Source organism: Chiloscyllium plagiosum, unplaced genomic scaffold (assembly GCF_037043375.1).
Source record: "Chiloscyllium plagiosum isolate Xiang-an unplaced genomic scaffold, Cpla_swu_hap1 HiC_scaffold_10, whole genome shotgun sequence".
Classification (NCBI taxonomy): Eukaryota; Metazoa; Chordata; class Chondrichthyes; order Orectolobiformes; family Hemiscylliidae; genus Chiloscyllium; species Chiloscyllium plagiosum.
Window position 1 is genome coordinate 6,521,169 of NW_028270148.1, and position 20,209 is coordinate 6,541,377.

The window sequence follows — 20,209 nt, forward strand, 5'->3', positions numbered from 1 at the left end:
GTCTAGGAGAAGACGAAAGTGTGGAGGGAGTCCAGGTGAAGGGGGGGTAGAGGGAGTCCAGGTGAAGGAGGGTAGAGGGAGTCTAGGAGAAGACGAAAGTGTGGAGGGAGTCCAGGTGAAGGGGGGGTAGAGGGAGTCCAGGTGAAGGGGGTTAGAGGGAGTCTAGGAGAAGACGAAAGTGTGGAGGGAGTCCAGGTGAAGGGGGGGTAGAGGGAGTCCAGGTGAAAGAGGGTAGAGGGAGTCTAGGAGAAGACAAAAGTGTGGAGGGAGTCGAGGTGAAGGGTTAGAGCCCTCAAATTTGTGCCAGGTCGTTCAGGGTTAACATCAGGACATACTCACTCTCAGGGGTGTGGAAATTCACAGCTTTGAACCCTTAAAGGCTTAAAGAGTTAAATTGAGATTATTATTAATTGAAATATATTGAGGGATATGGACTAAAGACTCCAGAAATATTAATAACCCTTGCTTGGTTCAGTGTGCACCTGTGAAGTGCTCTGAGATGTTTCATTACATTAAAGGTTATATATCAATTCACATTGTTGAATGGCAACCTTCCAGTTACAATACAGGCCTAAAGGGTTGAATGGCCACCTGACCCAATGACTGGTCATTCAGATCAGCAATGGCTGCTCATATTGGCCACTCTAAAATCACATCAGAGAGGACCAAGTCCTTGAGCCAGCATTGCCAACTGTTAATTGTCATTCTGAGAATTTCAGTTCAGACAAAAATGATGATAGCGTGAAGACAAGAATCAGACATGATGGAGGATGATGGGAAATCATCTCTTTTCTGATGCTTTGATGTCACAATGTGACTGGATTAACTCCCTTTCTTCTCCAAAAGCTGCTAAGGTGAAGATAAATAAATAAATCCTTTGCTAATGGTCCTTTTTGTCACAGGGACGGTGTTCTTTGTTAGAGGATTTCTGGGTCTTATAACACCGACAATACTCACTGAGAGATTTGCCCTTGACAGATGGAGTGGGACAAAGACTGAACCAGAATGCTCAGAGCCTGCCTGCTACAGTAACAGTCCGGCTCCTGCTCACAACAATCGGCTGGTGGTCTTTATTGCAGAGAGATCCCAGCTCCTGCTGATTCTCAGATGCCCACATTCCATCCCTGCATCCAACTGTGACCCAGGCCTGAACCTGCCGCTTGAATCATCAGAGAAATGCAATATCCCCAGTCACTCCTACCCCTTTCTCTGTGACTAACAAACACTTGGGAAATTGAGGGAGGGACTTGAGGGAGTGGACTGCTTTGACTTGGATGTGGACAAGTACTGTGAGTGTTGTTGGAGCTGCACCCATGCAGTCAAGTGGGGGGAGTAGTCCATTTTCAAAGAACAAAGAAAATTTACAGCCCAGGAACAGGCCCCTCGGCCCTCCAAGCCTGAGCCAATCCAAATATACTGTCTAAACCTGTCGGTCAATTCCTAAGCATTGGTATCCCTCTGCTCCCCACCTACTCGTGCATCTGTCCAGACGGATCTTAAATGAATCTACCGTGCCTGCCTCTCCCATCTCTGCTGGCAACATGTTCCAGACACCCACCACCCTCTGTGTGAAGTACTTGCCGCATGTATCCCCCTTAAACTTTCCACCTCTCACCTTGAAAGCATGACCTCTCATTATTGAATCCTTCATCCTGGGAAAAAGCTCGTCTCTATCCACTCTGTCTATACCCTTCATGATTTTGTAAACCTCAATCAGGTCCCCCCTCAATCTCCTTTTTTCTAGTGAAAACAATCCTAACCTACTCAATCTCTCTTCATAGCTAGCACCTTCCATACCAGGCAACATCCTTGTAAACCTTCTCTGCACCCTCTCCAAAGCGTCCACATCCTTTTGGCAATGTGGCGACCAGAACTGTACACGGTATTCTAAATGCAGCCGAACCAATGTCTTGTACCATTTTAACATGACTTGCCAACTCTTATACTCAATGCCCCGTCCAATGAAGGCAAGCATACTATATACCTTCTTGACCACTCCGTCCACCTGTGCAGCAACCTTCAGGGTTCATAATCATTGTAAATCTGTTCAAAGACTCCAGATATACTAATAACCCTTGTTTGGTTCAGTGTGCACCTGTGAAGTGCTCTGGGATGTTTCATAATATTAAAGGTTATATATAAATTCAGATTGTTGTTAACAATGCAACTCTTTCCCTTAATGAATACAATGATGGGTTTATCAAAATAACTTACTCAACAAAGATGCAATAATTGGTTAACATTCACAATCGTTAACATTGCAGTATAAATTTCTACTTGCCTAACTAATCCAAAAACAAACACACACACACTCGCACACACACACACACAATATTCAGAAAGCGAAGGGGAAAAATACAGATTTCTTTGTAGAGATTTTATTTCTGAAGAAAACATTTGGTCAATATGTTACTCCTGAGGGCAAAAGAGCGAAGTACAGAATATTCTGGAGCCTGTCAAACTGACATCCTGCCTCAGGCGTGTGCAGTCACTAATCACATAGGATTGTCTCTGATGCTTTTCAGAAACAATTCACACAAAAATATAACCTTGAGATGTTTCTTCATTCATTCTTTCAAAAGAACAAGTTGGTGTCACCCAGAACTCAATAAGATTGTTGTTTTGTTCATTAATGAGAGAAAGTGAGGATTGCAGATCAGAGTTGAAGAGTGTGGTGCTGGAAAATCACAGCAGGTCAGGCAGCATCCGAGGAGCAGAAGAGTCGATGTTTCGGGCATGAGCCCTTCATCAGGAATGAGGTTTATGGGCCAGGGGAGCTGAGAGATACAGGGGAATCTCGATTATCCGAACGTGATGGGCGGGCACTATGTCGTTCAGATCATCGATTATTCAGTTAATTGATTAAATGCCTTTCCTCTGGGGCTTGGAGGTTTTTGAGGTCTGCTCCCTGTTCAGGAGAGGAGGCAGCAGCACAGCGCACTCAAACCCCTACCACCCACCCCATCCAACACCACCCCCTGCACCCATCCAACACTACCCACCTGCCCCCGAACCCACCCAACACCATCCCCCTGCCACTGCACTCATCCAACATCACCCCCGCCCCCCCAAACCCATCCAACACCACCCCCCTGCCCCCACACCCATCCAACACTATCCCCCGCCCCCCCGAACCCATCCAACACCACCCCAGCACCCATCCAACACCACCCCCTCAGCCCCCCGCACCCATCCAACACCACCCCCTCAGCCCCCCGCACCCATCCAACACCACCCCCTCAGCCCCCCGCACACATCCAACACCACCTCCTCATCCCCCCGCACCCATCCAACACCACCCCCCTGCACCCATCCAACACCACCCCCCCGCACCCATCCAACACCATCCCCCTGCCCCCCGCACCCATCCAACACCACCCCCCTGCCCCCACACCCATCCAACACAACCCCCCCGCTCCCCGAACCCATCCAACACCACCCCCGCACCCATCCAACACCACCCCCCGCACCCATCCAACACCACCCCCTGCCCCTGCACCCATCCAACACCAACCCCCGCACACATCCAACACAACCCCCCGCACCCATCCAACACCACCCCCCGCACCCATCCAACACCACCCCCCGCACCCATCCAACACCACCCCCCGCACCCATCCAACACCACCCCCTGCACCCATCCAACACCACCCCCCACACACATCCAACACCACCCCCCGCACCCATCCAACACCACCCCCTGCCCCTGCACCCATCCAACACCACCCCCCGCACACATCCAACACAACCCCCCGCACCCATCCAACACCACCCCCCGCACCCATCCAACACCACCCCCCGCACCCATCCAACACCACCCCCCGCACACATCCAACACAACCCCCCGCACCCATCCAACACCACCCCCCACACACATCCAACACAACCCCCCGCACCCATCCAACACCACCCCCCGCACACATCCAACACAACCCCCCGCACCCATCCAACACCACCCCCCGCACCCATCCAACACCACCCCCCGCACCCATCCAACACCACCCCCCACACACATCCAACACCACCCCCTGCACCCATCCAACACCACCCCCCACACCTATCCAAAATCACTCCCCCACACCCATCCAACACCACCCCCTGCACCCATCCAACACCACCCCCCACACCTATCCAAAATCACTCCCCCGCACCCATCCAACACCACCCCCCGCACCCATCCAACACCACCCCCCGCACCCATCCCACACCACCCCCGCACCCATCCAACACCACCTCCCACACCCATCCAACACCACCCCCGCACCCATTCAACACCACCCCCCCACCCATCCAACACCACCCTCCCGCACCCATCCAACACTACCCACCACCCCTGCACCCATCCAACACCACTCCCCTGCCCCCCGCATCCATCCAACACCAACCTCCCCACCCCCACAGCCATCCAACACCACCCTCCTTCACCCATCCAACACCACCCCCCCGCTCCCCGAACCCATCCAACACCACCCCCCGCACCCATCCAACACCACCCCCCGCACCCATCCAACACCACCCCCCGCACCCATCCAACACCACCCCCGCACCCATCCAACACCACCCCCCACACCCATCTAACACCACTCCCCCACACCCATCCAACACCACCCCCGAAACCCATCCAACACCACCCCCTGCCCCCCGAACCCATCCAACACCACCCCCGCACCCATCCAACACCACCCCCCCCACCCATCCAACACCACCCCCCGCACCCATCCAACACCACCCCCCGCACCCATCCAACACCACCCCCCACACCCATCTAACACCACTCCCCCACACCCATCCAACACCACCCCCGAAACCCATCCAACACCACCCCCTGCCCCCCGAACCCATCCAACACCACCCCCGCACCCATCCAACACCACCCCCCCACCCATCCAACACCACCCTCCCGCGCCCATCCAATACCACCCTCCCGCACCCATCCAACACCACCCACCACCCGTGCACCCATCCAACACCACCCCCTCAGCCCCCCGCACACATCCAACACCACTCCACTGCCCCCCGCATCCATCCAACATCAACCTCCCCACCCCCCACAGCCATCCAACACCACCCTCCTTCACCCATCTAACACCACCCCCTCAGCCCTGCGCACGCATCCAACACCACTCCCCTGCCCCCCGCATCCATCCAACACCAACCTCCCACCCCCCGCAGCCATCCAGCACCACCCTCCTTCACCCATCCAATACCACCTCCCTGCACCCATCTAACACCACTATCCCGCACCCATCCAACACCACCCCCTGCCCACGCACCCATCCAACACCACCCCCTGCCCACGCACCCATCCAACACCACCCCGCACCCATCCAACACCACCCTCCACAGCCATCCAACACCACCCCCCGCACCCATCCAACACCCACCCCCCACACCCATCCAACACCACCCCCCGCACCCATCCAACACCACTCCCCCGCACCCATCCAACACCACCCCCTGCAACAATCCAACACCACTCCCCCGCACCCATCCAACACCACTCCCCCGCACCCATCCAACACCACCCCTGCATCCATCCAACACCACCCCCGCACCCATCCAACACCACCCCCTGCAACAATCCAACACCACTCCCCCGCACCCATCCAACACCACTCCCCCGCACCCATCCAACACCACCCCTGCACCCATCCAACACCACCCCCGCACCCATCTAACATCACCCCCGCACCCATCCAACACCACCCCCTGCAACAATCCAACACCACTCCCCCACACCCATCCAACACCACTCCCCCGCACCCATCCAGCACCACACCCGCACCCATCCAACACCACCCCCGCACCCATCCAACACTACCCCCTGCCCCCGCACCCATCCAACACCACCCCCCTATCTAACACCACCCCCGCACCCATTCAACACCACCCCCTTGCACCCATCCAACACCACTACCCTGCCCCCACACCCATCCAACACCACCCCTGCACCCATCCAACACCACCCCCGCACCCATCCAACACCATCCCCCGCACCCATCCAACACCCCTTCACCTGCCCCCCTCCCCCAACCCTGTCCAACACCTCTCCCCCAACACCGTCCAACATTACACACCCAACCCCGTCCAATACCGCCCCCTCCCCCCAACCCCGTCCAATACCGCCACCCCTGCCCCCCGACACCGCTCCCTCCCTCCGACACTGCCCCCTCCCACAACCCCACCCCTCCCCCAACCACATCCAACACCGCCCCCTCCCCCCAACCCTGTCCCCCCCACCCCCAACCTCCTCTCCCCAACCCCGTCCCCCCGCACCAACCCCGTCCAACCCCATTCCCCCGCCCCGTCCAAAGCCGCGCCCCCGCCCTGAACACCACCCCCTGCCCCCAAGTAGTGCTTCCAAGTAAACCTGTTGGACTATAACCTGGTGTTGTGTGATCTTTAACTAGGAAATAAATTCCATTTTCTACAATCTGTGGAACCTGCCTGACAGGATGCTGTGAGAAGGACACGCTGCCTGATAGGGCAATGAGTGAAAGCTGATCTTGAAATGGTCCTGAAAAGGAATAATCTTCAGGGCTATGGAGTAGGGATAAGCAGCATAGATACAATGAGGTGAATTCCTCTGCTATCTCATTCTCCAGTGGCAGCGATGATGAGTGTAAGGGTCAGCCTCTGTATCGAAGGTTTCTCTCCTGCATGGGTCACTCACTCACAGCTAACAACTAGACGGTGATAGATGAGAATGTTAGCAGCAATCACTTTGCTGCTATAATTAGCATTTTAATCAGTCCCTAGGCAGGCTGCAGGCTGAAGGCTGAAACAAAATTTTAATATCCCTAATGACATGAATTATTCATCGGTTCAAGTAAGGCTTTCTGTTTGAGGATGGGGGAGGGTTGCGAGTCTGAACAGATGCTAGAAGTATGTTGTGAGGCTGCAAGGGGAAGGGTCTGATCATAGAGAGTTAAACAACCCTTTAAAATAACTCGTACACTAGGATTAATCGCAGGTCATAGAGTCATACAGCACGGAAACAGAGCCTCCGGTCCAAACGGTTCACACTGACCATCTTCCCACACTAAACTTGTCCCACACAATCACCTGATGAAGGAGCGTCACTCCGAAAGCTAGTGTGCTTCCAATTAAACCTGTTGGAGTATAGCCTGGTATTGTGTGATTTTTAACCTTGTCCCATCTGTCTGCGTTTGGCCCATATCCCTCCAATGTTTTCCTATTCACGAACTTATCCAAATGTGTGTTAAATATTGTAACTGTACCTGCATCTACCACATCCTCTGGAAGTTCATTCCACATACGAACCACCCTCTGTGTGAAAAAGTTGCCCCTCGTGTTCTTTTTAAATCTTTCCCCTCTCATCTCAAAAATATTTTAGATTCAGATTTAAACTTTTTGTCACGTACTCAAGCTGAGGAGTACAGGAATACAGTGAAATGTATACATCATTACCACACATGGCACTACCTTAGGTACAAAGGTGCCTCGGTGCAAAGTAGCAAGGGGAACAGAATTAAAAAGTTAAGCATTACAGACCTTCATAGAATAAGGAGAAAAATCAAGAAATAAGGTAATAGTTAACATTAGAGTCTTTGTTAATTTAAACTAGAAAAGTAAAGGAATAAGTTAAAAGTTCCACTGATCTTGCTGTCTGGGAAACCTCAGCTGCCTGTTTCAATAATGCTGCCACTGCTACCTTCTCTCCGATCGCTCCCAGTGCCTCAGGAATATGCCCGGGCACAACCCACGCACACACCGAGCCAATAACCACCACAGGCCACCTTAGGGAAAATATCTTTGCCATCACCTTAACTCTGTCCCTCATGATTACATATAACTTTATAAGGTCATGTTTCAGCATCTTCTCACTCAAAGCCTCCATTCTTGGCAACGTCCTGGTAAATCTTTTCTGAACCCTCTTCAGTTTAATAATATCCTTCCTAGAGCAGGATGTCCAGACTGCACACAGCAAAGGTAATCCAATAAAGAAATTCAGTCTGTGCACAAAAGCTTCCCCAAATGCCATGCCCCAAGCTTCCAGAATTCTCACAACTGATGAAGTTCTACTGAAGTGAAGCCTCTCGGTTGAATCCATTCAAGGCTGAGACAGTCCACGTTATTATCAGGAAGGGAATTAGGGCTCTGGGAAAGTGATGATGAAGACTATCAGATCAGCCACAATCTCACTGAGTGGCAGAGTGTACCCGACAGGCTGAATGGCCTACTTTAGATTAGATTAGATTCCCCTATAGTGTGAAAACAGGCCCTTCGGCCCAACAAATCCACACCGACCTTCCAAAGAGTAACCCACCCAGATGCATTTCCCTCTGACTAATGCACCTAACACTGCAGGCAATCTAATCAAACATTGCACTTTCCTAACAGTTCCAACAACCCAAAGACATTGCTTACTGATGTATATCTGAGGCTCCAGGAGGGTCCAATAACTGAACAGATACCCCCCCCCCCCCGCCCCGCAACTGTGTACATTCAGCAGGATGACCTTAGACAGTGGCCTTTCCCCACTGCACCTTGGCAGCAGCTGCCCCAAGACTTAGTGCGTCCCTCAGCACGTACTCCTGGACCTTGGAATGTTCAGGGCCAACTCCTTGCTCTAAAAGACCAACGAGTTACAGACAGACCAAAGAGCGCCTTTCACCGGGTTGATAGACCTCCAGTCGATGTGTGTCCCGGGGGAAGAGACCATATGGCACATCTTCTGACAGAATTCCTTTGCAAAGTTGCATTCCAAAAGGATATGTGTAACAGCCTGTACCCACTGCAGCCACTTTGAGGGCTGCGTACAGTAGCAGAGAGCGGCGTGGGTGAATTAGAGCTGGTACTTGGTAACCTTCTCACTGTCTTTGTCAATGTCACAGATTCAGGAAGATTATGGGTAATTTTAGATCCCCAGTTGCGGTAGGAATATACCTTCATACAAAGAAGGTGTAAGATCAATCAGACATCGGACTGTCTGGGCATGCATGAAGTATCTAACTGGCAGTGGTGCCCTTCTCACCACCAGCCAATCAATGTCTTGGTGTTTGCCAGGAACAAGCCATGGCCATTGATTGGACTGCAGGCAGCCCATGGTGAGACCGGGGGTCATGGACCTGTCACTAAACCCAGAGCATTTTAGTAAAGATGAGATTAGAGAGAGGGTACGCAGGAGGAGTATCGGAGAGGCTGGGAGAGGTGCTCTGAAGGGAAAGGTGTCATTGGGAGATGGGTGAGTAGGGAGTGAGAAGCACCCAGTGGACGCAGAGTAAGTGTCCATTAAGCAGGAACTGCCCCATCCCCCACTCAGTCCCCACCTGTGCCTGGACTGAGCTGAGCTCCCTGCCCTCCCCAGGCCCCTGGTGGAGCGGATCTCAGCTCCTGAAAAGGCCGTGAATTGACCAGATAGGGGTCTCCATAGACTTGAGGGGAGGGGGAGGGGGAGGTGGTGTCCCTGACACACTTCTTCCACTCTGTTGGAACACGGAGGCAGGTCAGAGGTTATGAGACAGGGCAGAAAGAACACCTGCTTCATTTTTGTGGCCCTGCAGCCTCCAGTAAACTGGAGAAACAGGAGGCTGGAAAACCCGGCCTTTGTTCTTCTGAACGTCTGTGTCCTGGGGCTAACTCACACACTGTGTTCTGACACAGTGAAGCTGTCATCATTCACAGTGGACTCATCCTTTCAGGTCTACTTCTCTCTCTCTCTCTCTCTCTCTCTCTCTCTTTCTCTCTCTCTCTATGTCTCTCCCTCCACCCCCCCCACCCTGTCTCTCTCCCTTCTCTATCTCTGTCTTCCCCCCCACCACTCTCTCACTATCTCTCCCTCTCTCTCTCCCACTCTCTCTCTCTCCCTCTCTCTCCCCACCCCTCTCTGTCCTGTCCATAATATTTATTTTCCCTAGGTTTCAAAGTGACCCCTGTTTTCAACAGCTCATCTCTGTCAATAATTGTTCAACATTTCTCAACAGGAAGGCAGTGATGGTGAACCCTGGTCTCTTCTTCCCAGTTCATACTCTCCTGTTTCCACTGGGGAAGGGGGTGATGGTGGTGGTGCTCTGTCTCCCTCAATCCTCCCGCCCCGCCCATGGAAATCTTTTACTCAGCTTCTGGTACTGAATAAATGCCCAGACAGTCCGATGTCTGATTGATCTTACACCTTTGTATGAAGGTATATTCCTACCGCAACTGGGGATCTAAAATTACCCATAATCTTCCTGAATCTGTGACATTGACAAAGGCAGTGAGAAGGTTACCAAGTACCAGCTCTAATTCACCCACACCGCTCTCTGATGCCCATGCTCCTTCCACAGAGATTGAGTTGATAATTTGACTTGTTTTGAGAGACTGACACATGAAGAGAAGCCTGGGGCTATTCTCCAGAATTTGTTTTGTCTCCTTGTCAACCTCTGTCGAAAAATATAGCGACTGAACAGAACGAGCTGTTCAAGTGAGCTATGTGTCTTGCCTTCTTGGAGGTAGCCAGTGAAAGTCTTTAGGATTCGATCAGGCCATCCTCTGGATCTCACTCGATCTGATGAAGATTAAAGTTGAAGCAAAACTTGGAGCTGTCAGTCGGGTGAAGAAAAATGATTCATTGGGAGTGATGGAAAGGATGTGACAGCAGAGTGGGTGGCTGAGTCTTGTCTTTGCTGCTGAGAAGTGTGAACTCTTGAGATAGCCTCGGGTGGTTTCCAATCAGCCCCAGTTCCAGCCGATTCAGTCCATTAGAGAGCGAGACTCCAGTCGCAGTAAAATACCAAGAAACTTAGCATTGGCTGCATGCAATCTCTGACAGCCTGCTTGTAAAATGGGAACTGTTCTCAACACTAACAACTGACTCCCACAGTGCAGCTGATACCAACAAACACGTGCATTGACATAGCAGCTTTCATAGCCTTCGACTGTCCATTTTTGAATAGCAGTCATCACTGTAATGAAGGAAGCACAGCAAGCTCCCACAACTAGCGGTGTAATAAATATCAGAGAGTTTGTTGTGACATTGCTGAGGGATAATGCTGTTCAGGGCAACAGGGCGGCACAGTGGCTCAGTAGTTAGCACTGCTGCCTCACTGTGCCAGGGATCCGGGTTCGATTCCAGCCTCGGGCGACTGTCTGTGTGGGGTTTACACATTCTCTCTGTATCTGCCTGACTTTACTTTGAATGCTCCAATTTCCGGTTCTATGGGCATAGGGTAGGTGGGGTGGGCTGCTACATGGAGATTTGGTGGGCAGAATGGCCTGTTCCCAAACTATAGAGATTCTATAAGCAGGACTCTTCGCCTGAAATACTGCCCTTTGATCATCTAGAGTCACCTGACAGGATAGACCAGGGGATCTCAGCTTAACATCTCCTTCAAATGGTGACGCCCACCCCTTCCCCCGAGACAGTGCAGCACTGTCCTGAAATATCAGCCTCGATATATCCCTGTGGCTTAGAGAAGGTCAGATCTCACAACCATCTTGCCCAGACACGAGTGCTCTCAATATCTCTGTACCAGTGTCAACATTTCCTTGGCCATGAGCCAGTGAGACGTTAATCCCAGTGAGATGCTGACCACTTGTAAATGGGATAAATAGAGGTTTGGAAGACTTGGAGTGAGGGTCTGAGAGTGTTTTCTTTGGCAGACTGTTCCCTGAGAAGGAAGGTTGTTTACACACTTTTCTGGAAAACAGTGGTGTTTGTAGTTTATATGGATATTACCCTGTGGTCTCTCAGTGTCAATTCCCCCTGTCCAGCCCACATTGTATGGAGCATGCTCAGTCCATTTTATTCCCTCCTTTGCTGCAGTGATTCCCATTCCAAATCTCCGATCATGGGGGATGGGACCCTGATCTATCTCCCAGTCTGATCGCTGCAGAATCCCAAAGCTCATCTTTCAGACAGTTCCATCTTATTGACATCCCTCACTGTGTAAGGATCCCTGACACAACCCACAAACCCCAGGACCGGACACACAGGCGTCTGGTATATTAGGAGAAAGTGAGGACTGCAGATGCTGGAGATCAGAGCTTAAAAATGTGTTGCTAGAAAAGCGCAGCAGGTCAAGCAGCATCCAAGGAACAGGAGAATCGATGTTTCGGGCATAAGCCCTTCTTCCTGAAATAAAATTTACATCTAACAAATATAAATATTCTGTTACACTGACAAGTATTACGTTTGGAAAGCTGCAACTCTGATATTTTTGTTACAATATCAAAGCTTCCTCCTTGGAAACCCAGGGAGCCAGTTTTGGAATGGTTTCTGCTGAGTGTGGAATCCCCAGTGAACTCTGGGTTTAAGATGTTCCCCCAGGTACATGGTTGCGTACATAATGGTTCTGAAAGTGCCAATCATAGAATCCCTATCATATGAAAAGAGGCCATTCAGCCCATCCAGTCTGCACCGACCCTCCGAAGAGCATCCCACCCAACTCCAGCCCGGGTTGGAGATTGCATTAGGCTCCACCCACTTTGATGGCACTCTTAATGGGAAGTAGAGTCTCATGTGATCCTCATGGAGACAGACGCGTTATCTCAGGCTCCTGATCATCTTTGTAATCGCACTGAACAAGCCAGAGTAGCCTGTTTCCATTTGTGTCAGGCAGTATACTATATGCTGTGTTAAGATTAGTGCCCCTTCCCATTGAGGTTTACGAAGTGGTTTGTCCTTTACCACTGCTAATTGGATCATCCCTCAGACTCAGCATAAGAAAAAGGATTGAGTGGGCTCTTACAGTGCAGTGGCAATGCTCCTACTCTAGGAGGTCCAGGTGTGTCTTTACATTTCTGAACAGCCCGATGAGAAAATATTATAAGGTGTCAAAAGTTGTTCCTGACATCATGATCAGACTCACTACACTTCCAATCTAATGCTACCATCGTCCATGTCACTCAGACCCCGATGAGACTCTGTCAATATCCAAAGTCAGTGTGAGGTGTAAGGACTGCGCGGACTCTTGTGGCACAGTGGTAGTGTCGGTACCTCTGAACTGGGAGATCCAGGTTCAAGACCCACCTGTTCTAGAGGTGTGTAATCACATCTCTGATCAGGCTGGTTAGAAAAGACATATTCTACCTCTCCTTGACCTTCTTCTCAAAAACTGTACATACGAGGATTAGGCATGTTATGTGCTGTAATGGTAAGTCCCTACCTCTCAGCCAGGAGACCCCAGTCCCACCTGCTCCAAGGATATATAATAATACCTCCAAACGGTTTGGTTCAGAAGTTTCTACAGTGCACCCTGCAGAGAATATCCCTTACCTTTAATCCCCTTCTTAACCTGCCTCTTGGAACAAGCTTGGGGCCTCTTGTTCTCATGTCTCTGTGGCAAACTTTGAAGGATTATACTCCCGTGAATTGCTGAAGGAAGGGTTAGTCTATGAGCTAAACTGAAGCTCCACCCCACTCTGACAAATAACACAGTGTCTGGGGGGGGGAGGGGGGGGGGGGTGGAGCAGTCTGAGTGAGTTGGAGTGTTCAACATGTACCTCACCCACCTAGTGTTAATAATAGTTAACCTGCCCATGAGTTAGTGTAGCCTGTGTCGTTGATGAGATGCAATAAGCTATATCTTGTTACCATTGCCTTTTAAGTGGGACATCTTTGTGGCCCATCCTCCCCTAGTGAAACTGCACCAACCAGCAACAATGTTATAGCATTCGGATACCTTCGATATGTATTACTCATGCAGACCTTGTCTCTGCCCAGTTCATGCACAGATCGACATGGAGTCTGTGTCTACAGAGACAGGCACACTGCTCGCAGTCACTCTGTCCAAGTCGATTTATAATAGAGTGCATTGTAAACTGATTGATTACCAACTTGTTTGACTTTGCACATTCCGAATTGTCTGTTTTTGAAGAACGGTGGAGTACTCAGGGATGAGCCAAGCTGTTCTGTGTGGAGCCGTTTCTCAGCATTGCTGGCATTGACTGTAGCTGACAGGCAGCAGCATGCTGTCAATCCCTCAATAAAATGCTGAGCACTGCTTATCCAGCAGCATCCTCATTGCCATCCTCATTTCTCATCACAGACACTAAGAGGTGCCTACCCTGATAGAGACTGCAGTTCAATGAGTGAGATAATCGCCCAGCTCTAACCCTGCCCATAGCAAGCTGCAGACAGAACATCTTGTTCCTCAGATTCTGCTTCGTCTGGCACGTGTCAGTGAATGAAATGGATTTGCAGGTGATGGGCAATGAGGCATTAGATGGGATATCCGTGCCCAGTTCCTGGTACAGACAAGGTGGTGTCAGTATCAGCAGACACTGAGGATCAAACCCAATATATCTGCAGCTGTTAACCCAATCTCCATCTCTCAAAGGAGTTCACAGCCAATGAAATCCCAAGTGGAGGATAGACATAATGGAATGGTGGCACCGTGCCAGGCGATTTGTACACAGTACAGTCCCATTAACAGGAATCTGATAATTATCTACTGCCAAAAGTGAAAAATACTGTTTCACCTCTGCCCACAGCACTCCCTCAGCACTGACCCTCCAACAGTGCAGCACTCCCTCAGTAATGATCCTCTAACAGTGCAGCACTCCCTCAGTATTGACCCTTTGACAGTGTGGCACGACCTCTGTACTGACCCTCCAACAACGCAGTGCTCCCTCAGCACTGACCCTCTGACATTTCAATGTGCAATTTGGATTGTCATGCCTAAGCCTGTTTTTTTACCAACACCTTGGATCCTTCCCTATTTGGTATCAGTAACCTGGGCTGATATCGAAGAGAAGGACTGGTGACAGTGAGTCTCCCCGAGCCACCCCAGATGGACTTTACCATGATGGCATCCTAAGAGTCAGCATCATTCATGATTCCTCAGATACTTAAACAGTGCGTGTCCCACTGCAGCAAGAACTGGACATAAACAAGGAACTGCAGAAATTGCTGGAAAATCTCAGCAGTTCTGACAGCATTTCAGTGAGAAAACAAAGGGAATGTTTTGGCTTCAGTGACCCTTCTTCAGAAGCTGGGCAAAGATCAGGCTGAGACTGACAAGTGAAGGTAACATTCTTGCCACACAAATGCCAGACACTGACCATCTCCAATCATTTTATTTTAGATTGTCTCTCAGCATGGCGTGGGAGTCCGTCAGGGACCCCTGGTGATCTCCTGGCCCGGCAAGGAGATCATGTGTATTTTCATGTGTACATAAGTACAGAAATACAGGAGTACAGTGAAAAGTGCACAATGTCACCACACACTGCACCATCTTAGGTACAAAGGTATCTAGGTACAAAAAGTAGTAAAAGAAACCAAGTTAAAAAGTTAAGGATTACCTTCGTAGAGCAAGTGGAAAAATAAATAAATAAGGTAATAGTTAACAATAAAGTCTTTTTTAATTTAAACTAGAAATATAAAGCAATAAAGTTAAAAGTTCAACAGTCTTTGCTGAGTCCTCTAGTACTCATTCCAGTACCTGCCATCGCTGCTGCTTCTACTGAAGCTGCCACCTCCGATCTCCTCCTGCTGCTTCCAGAACATTCCCTGGGACCCGATTGCCAGGTACGTGCTGCGCCCTGCTGTCATCACCCGCCCTCTCACTTGCCGGGCCAGGAGATCACCAGGGGTCCCTGACGGACTCCCACGCCATGCTGAGAGACAATCTAACCACTGCTAACCACTGGTGTTCAATGGCATTAACATCACTGAATCCCCTACTGTCAGCATCCGCGGGGTGACAGTTGATCAGAAACTCAACTGGACTTGCCATGTAAACACAGTGGCTTCAAGAGCAGGTCAGAGGCTAGGAATACTGCACTAGGTAGCTCACCTCCTAACTCGCCAAAGCCCGTCCACCATCTACAAGGCAGAAGTCAGGAACGTGATGGAATACTCCCCGCTTGTCTGGATGATAGCAGTTACTACAACTACTATGACAAAGCAACCTACTTCATTGGTACCTCATTTACCACCTTCAACATCCACTCCCTCCACCAGTGACACTCAGTGTGTACTATCTACAAGATGCACTGCAGAAATTCACCAAGGATCCTTAGCCAGCACCTTCCAAATCCATGGCATCAGAGAATGGAGGGATTGAGGATTGAAGGGATGGATGGAGAGAGGGGTAGAGGATTGAAGTCCAATGAACAATAGCAGGGCAGCCTTGGTACAAATCCTGCACCAATTAATTGCTTGGATCAAGTCCACCTCCTCCTGCAGTCGGGCTTATGCTGATGATCAATAAAGGAAACTACAAGGAACCTGATCTGATGTGGTGAGTTTACTCAGTTTGATGGAGCTCGGTATCCAGGTTAATGATTGACTCTTTTCAATGTGATTGGGATATTAACCTTAACTCAGAGATTAGCTGCCAGGTCACTTTAGTTAATGAGTCCCTTTACACTACACAGCAAATACCACGTACCAGATATCACAAACAGACTTGGTGCAGAGTGAACTATCTTAAGGATTCCTACCCACCCCCAACTCAAAGTAAATGCAAAATTCTCCATTCCTCACATTCCCTCCTGTTTTCTCTTGCTTTGCTTATGGGACGTGGGCATCGCTGGTTGGACCATTCCTAGTTGCCCTTGAGAAGGTGGGGGTGAGCTGCCTTCTTGAACCACTGCAGTCTGTGTGCTGTAGGTTGACCCACAATGCCCTTAGGGAAGGAATTCCAGGATTTTTACCCAGTGACACTGAAGGAGCAGTGATATATTTCCAAGTCAGGATGGGGAGAGGCTTGGAGGGGAACTTGTAGGGGTTGGTTTTTCCATGCATCTGCTGCTCTTGTCCTTTGACACGGAAGTGATCATGAGTTTCGAAGGTGCTGTCTGAGGATCTTTGGTGAATTTCTGCAGTGCATCTTGTAGATAGTACACACTGCTGCTACTCAGTGTCGGTTATGGAGGGAGTGGATGTTTGTGGATGTGGTGCTAATCAAGTGGGCGACTTTGTCCTCGGTGGTGTTGAGTTTCTTGAGTGCTGTTAGAGCAGCCCGCATCCAGGTAAGTAGGGTGTATTCTGCTGTTGACTTAAAGAGAAGCCAAGACATTTTTGACAGGAGTGGGAATCAACCCCACATCTCAGAGCTCAGTACCTTATTCCAGTACCTCAACTGTGTGACAGGTTTAGTTCATATGTTACCACCAGAATCTTGTGCTAGCTCTGAGATTACACAAACAGTATAATTATCAGAAAGGAGTATTGTCTAATTGAGTTAATCAGTGTAATCTTCTTCATTCATATCCCCTGAGAGCCTTTTCCGCAGATTGACTAAACACTGCACTGAAACAGAGTGTGGGTCAGCCACTGGATCCTAACGGGTTCAATGAACTTAACTGGGTCCATACCAAATGAGCATTTATCGAGTGAGTGTCCATCGAGTGAATTTATTTTGTGTGAGTTCAATGAAGTGAGTGTATCTGAGATAGGATTGGTATGCATTTGGAAACGCAAGGACTGATTAGGGATAGTCAGCATGGCTTTGTGCATGGTCAATCATGTCTCACTAACTTGATTGAGTTTTTTGCAGGATGTGACTAGGAAGCTAGATGAGGGCAGAGCGATATGCATTGTGTATATGGACTTTAGCAAGGCCTTCAACAAGGTTCCATGTGGTAGACTGGTTAGTAAGGTTCGATCACATGGGATCCAGGGAGAGCTTGCCAAATTGATACAAAATTAATTCCAGCAAGATGGCAGTGGAGTAGGACGCCTCAGCCAGAGCTCCTGTGCTCTGCCTGTTCTTTTTCATTTTTTCTTCACCTCTCCTTCCTTCCCTCAGCCTCCAACTCCCAGCCTTTGAAGTGGGGTCAGTAATCAGTGGCCCAGAGCAGGGACACCAGCGACCAGAGCAGAACATGGTGGTAGTGGCCCAATGCAGAGCGTGGAAACAGCCAGCAGCCAAACCACATGAAGGCCGGTCTGCAGGGGTCTGCTGTGGAGAGCCCTTGGGGAGAGACTGTGATGTTAGCCTTTTCAACTTTACTTCTTGTCTTCCTGACCTATGGTTATACTGTGTATCGCTGGAATGTAATTCTCTTTTTCTTCATATTCTGTAACTATGGATTGTACCGACATACTCTCTACCTCAGTTGGCACTGTAAGTGGTAACTTATACACTGCTCATGGTACTCATTTGAGTACATGTGACAATAAAGCCAATTCAATTCAAATTAGCTTGAAGGTGGGAGACAGAGGGTGGTGGTAGTGTTGTTTTTCAGACTGAACACCTGTGACCAGGGGTGTGCCACAGGGATTGGGCCTGGATCCACTATTGTTTGTCTTTTATATACACAATCTGGATGAGAATATAAGAGGCCTGATTAGTAATTTTGTGGATGACACCAAAATTGATGGTATAGTGGACTGTGAAGAATGTTAACGAAGAGTATAATGAGATCTTGATCAGCTGAGGAAAGGCAGATGGAGTTTAGTTTAGATAAATGTGAAGTGTTGCATTTTGGTAAGACAAACCAGGACAGGACTTACACAATTAGTGGTGGATCGCTGAGGAGTGTTGTCATAAAAAGAGACCTTGGGGTGCAAATGCTTAGTTCCTTGAAAGTGGTGTTGCAGATAGATAGGGTCGTGAAGAAGACATTTGGCACATTTGCCTTCATTGATCAGTGCATTGAGTATAGGAGTTAAGGTTATACAGGATGTTGGTGATGCCTCTTCAGGAGTACCATGTGGAGATCTGGTCTCCCGGCTGTTGGAAGGGTATTATTAAATTGGAAAGGGAGCAGAAAAGAATTACAAGAACATTACTGGGACTGGAAGTTTTGAGTTATAAGTAGAGGCTGGATAGGCCGGAACTTTTTTCCCTGGAGCATAGAAGGTTTTATATAGTTTTATAAAATCATGAGGGAGGTAGAAATGTGAGTAACAAAGGTCCTTTCCATAGTTTGGGGAGTTCAAAACTAGAGGGCATAGGTTTCAGGTGAGCGGGGAAAGATTTAAAAGGGACTTAAGTGGCAACTTTTTCACACAGAGGGTGGTGCATATATGGAATGAGCTGCCAAAGGAAGTGGTAGAAGCTGGTACAATTATAACATTCAAAAGATATTTGGACAGGTACAATGGATAGGAAAGGTTTAGAGGGATTTGGACCAAACAGAGGCAAATGGGACTAGTTTAGTTTGAGAAACTTGGTCAGCATGGACAAGTTGGACTGAAGGGTCTGTTTCTGTGGTAAAAACAATGCCTGCAGATGCTGGAAACCAGATTCTGGATTAGTGGTGCTGGAAGAGCACGGCAGTTCAGGCAGCATCCAAGGAGCTTCGAAATCAACGTTTCAGGCAAAAGCCCTTCATCAGGATAAAGGCAGAGAGCCTGAAGCATGGAGTGCGTGGAGATGAAGATAGTGTATATGGAGTCTTAGTGTATGTGGAGCTAGTGAATAAATTATCCAAATGTCTAAAATTATGTGATCAGGTGCATGCATTGGAAGGGTTTACAGGGATATAGGCAAAATGCTGGCAAATAGGACTAGATGAATTTAGGATATCTGATGGGCATGGATGGGTTGGACCAAAGGGTCAGTTTCCATGTGAATCTCTTTATGGCTCTACAGCATAATATCACAAAGTCTTCCCTGGACTGAATGACATTTGATCATTTTCTGATGTTAATTAAAGGATAATTCAGAGCTGTATCTGGCACTTAGTTCCTGACTTGGGGATTGTAACATCAGAAATAGAGCAGGTCCATTAATAAAGGAACTGTTGGAGTATCAGTGGGAGATGGGACTTTGCTCCTGACCCACTGAGCTCTGCTCGGCCCGTGTTCGGTCGAATCACATGAGTTTCTCAGGGAGCCTCTACTTTGAGCTGTAAACCTGAGACTGGTTGAGGATCACTGGCCTATCAGCAGGTTAATTATTGTCTTCCTTATCACCCACAGGGATCTCATTAACATTCCAATCATGGCTATCTCACTGGGCAGGGACACAGCTCCTCTCATTTGGGTGACAATCCTGCCATTTGCCAGGTTCTGAGTCCCACTTGCTGTGTGTTTCCATTGCCATTCATTGCCGGCATCCTGCTGCACTCACCACTGACCATGGTAAGGATCTTCAGTCTTATGTCCAGCTCAGATACAGGGAGGTGTTACTGAGAGAGTGAGAGAAAGAATAGATAGGGAGATGTTATTGAGAGAGAGAGAGAGAATAGACAGGGGGATGTTACTGAGAGAAGAGAATAGACAGCTGTTACAGAGAGTGAGAATAGACAGGGGGATGTTACAGAGAGAGAGAGAATAGACAGGGAGATGTTACAGAGAGAGAGAGAGAAT

General features: G+C 49.3%; 1 protein-coding gene across 1 annotated transcript in view; it reads left to right on the top strand.

Annotated features, from left to right (window-relative positions):
- The first annotated feature begins 13,079 nt into the window (after positions 1-13,079).
- LOC122552567 (L-gulonolactone oxidase) overlaps positions 13,080-20,209 on the top strand; it is a 56,233-nt gene continuing 49,103 nt past the window's right edge. Inside the window, exons 1-2 of the mRNA XM_043695267.2 lie at positions 13,080-13,097; positions 15,320-15,472. Coding sequence (XP_043551202.2) covers positions 13,080-13,097; positions 15,320-15,472 — 171 coding nt within the window. The remainder of the gene's footprint in view (positions 13,098-15,319; positions 15,473-20,209) is intronic.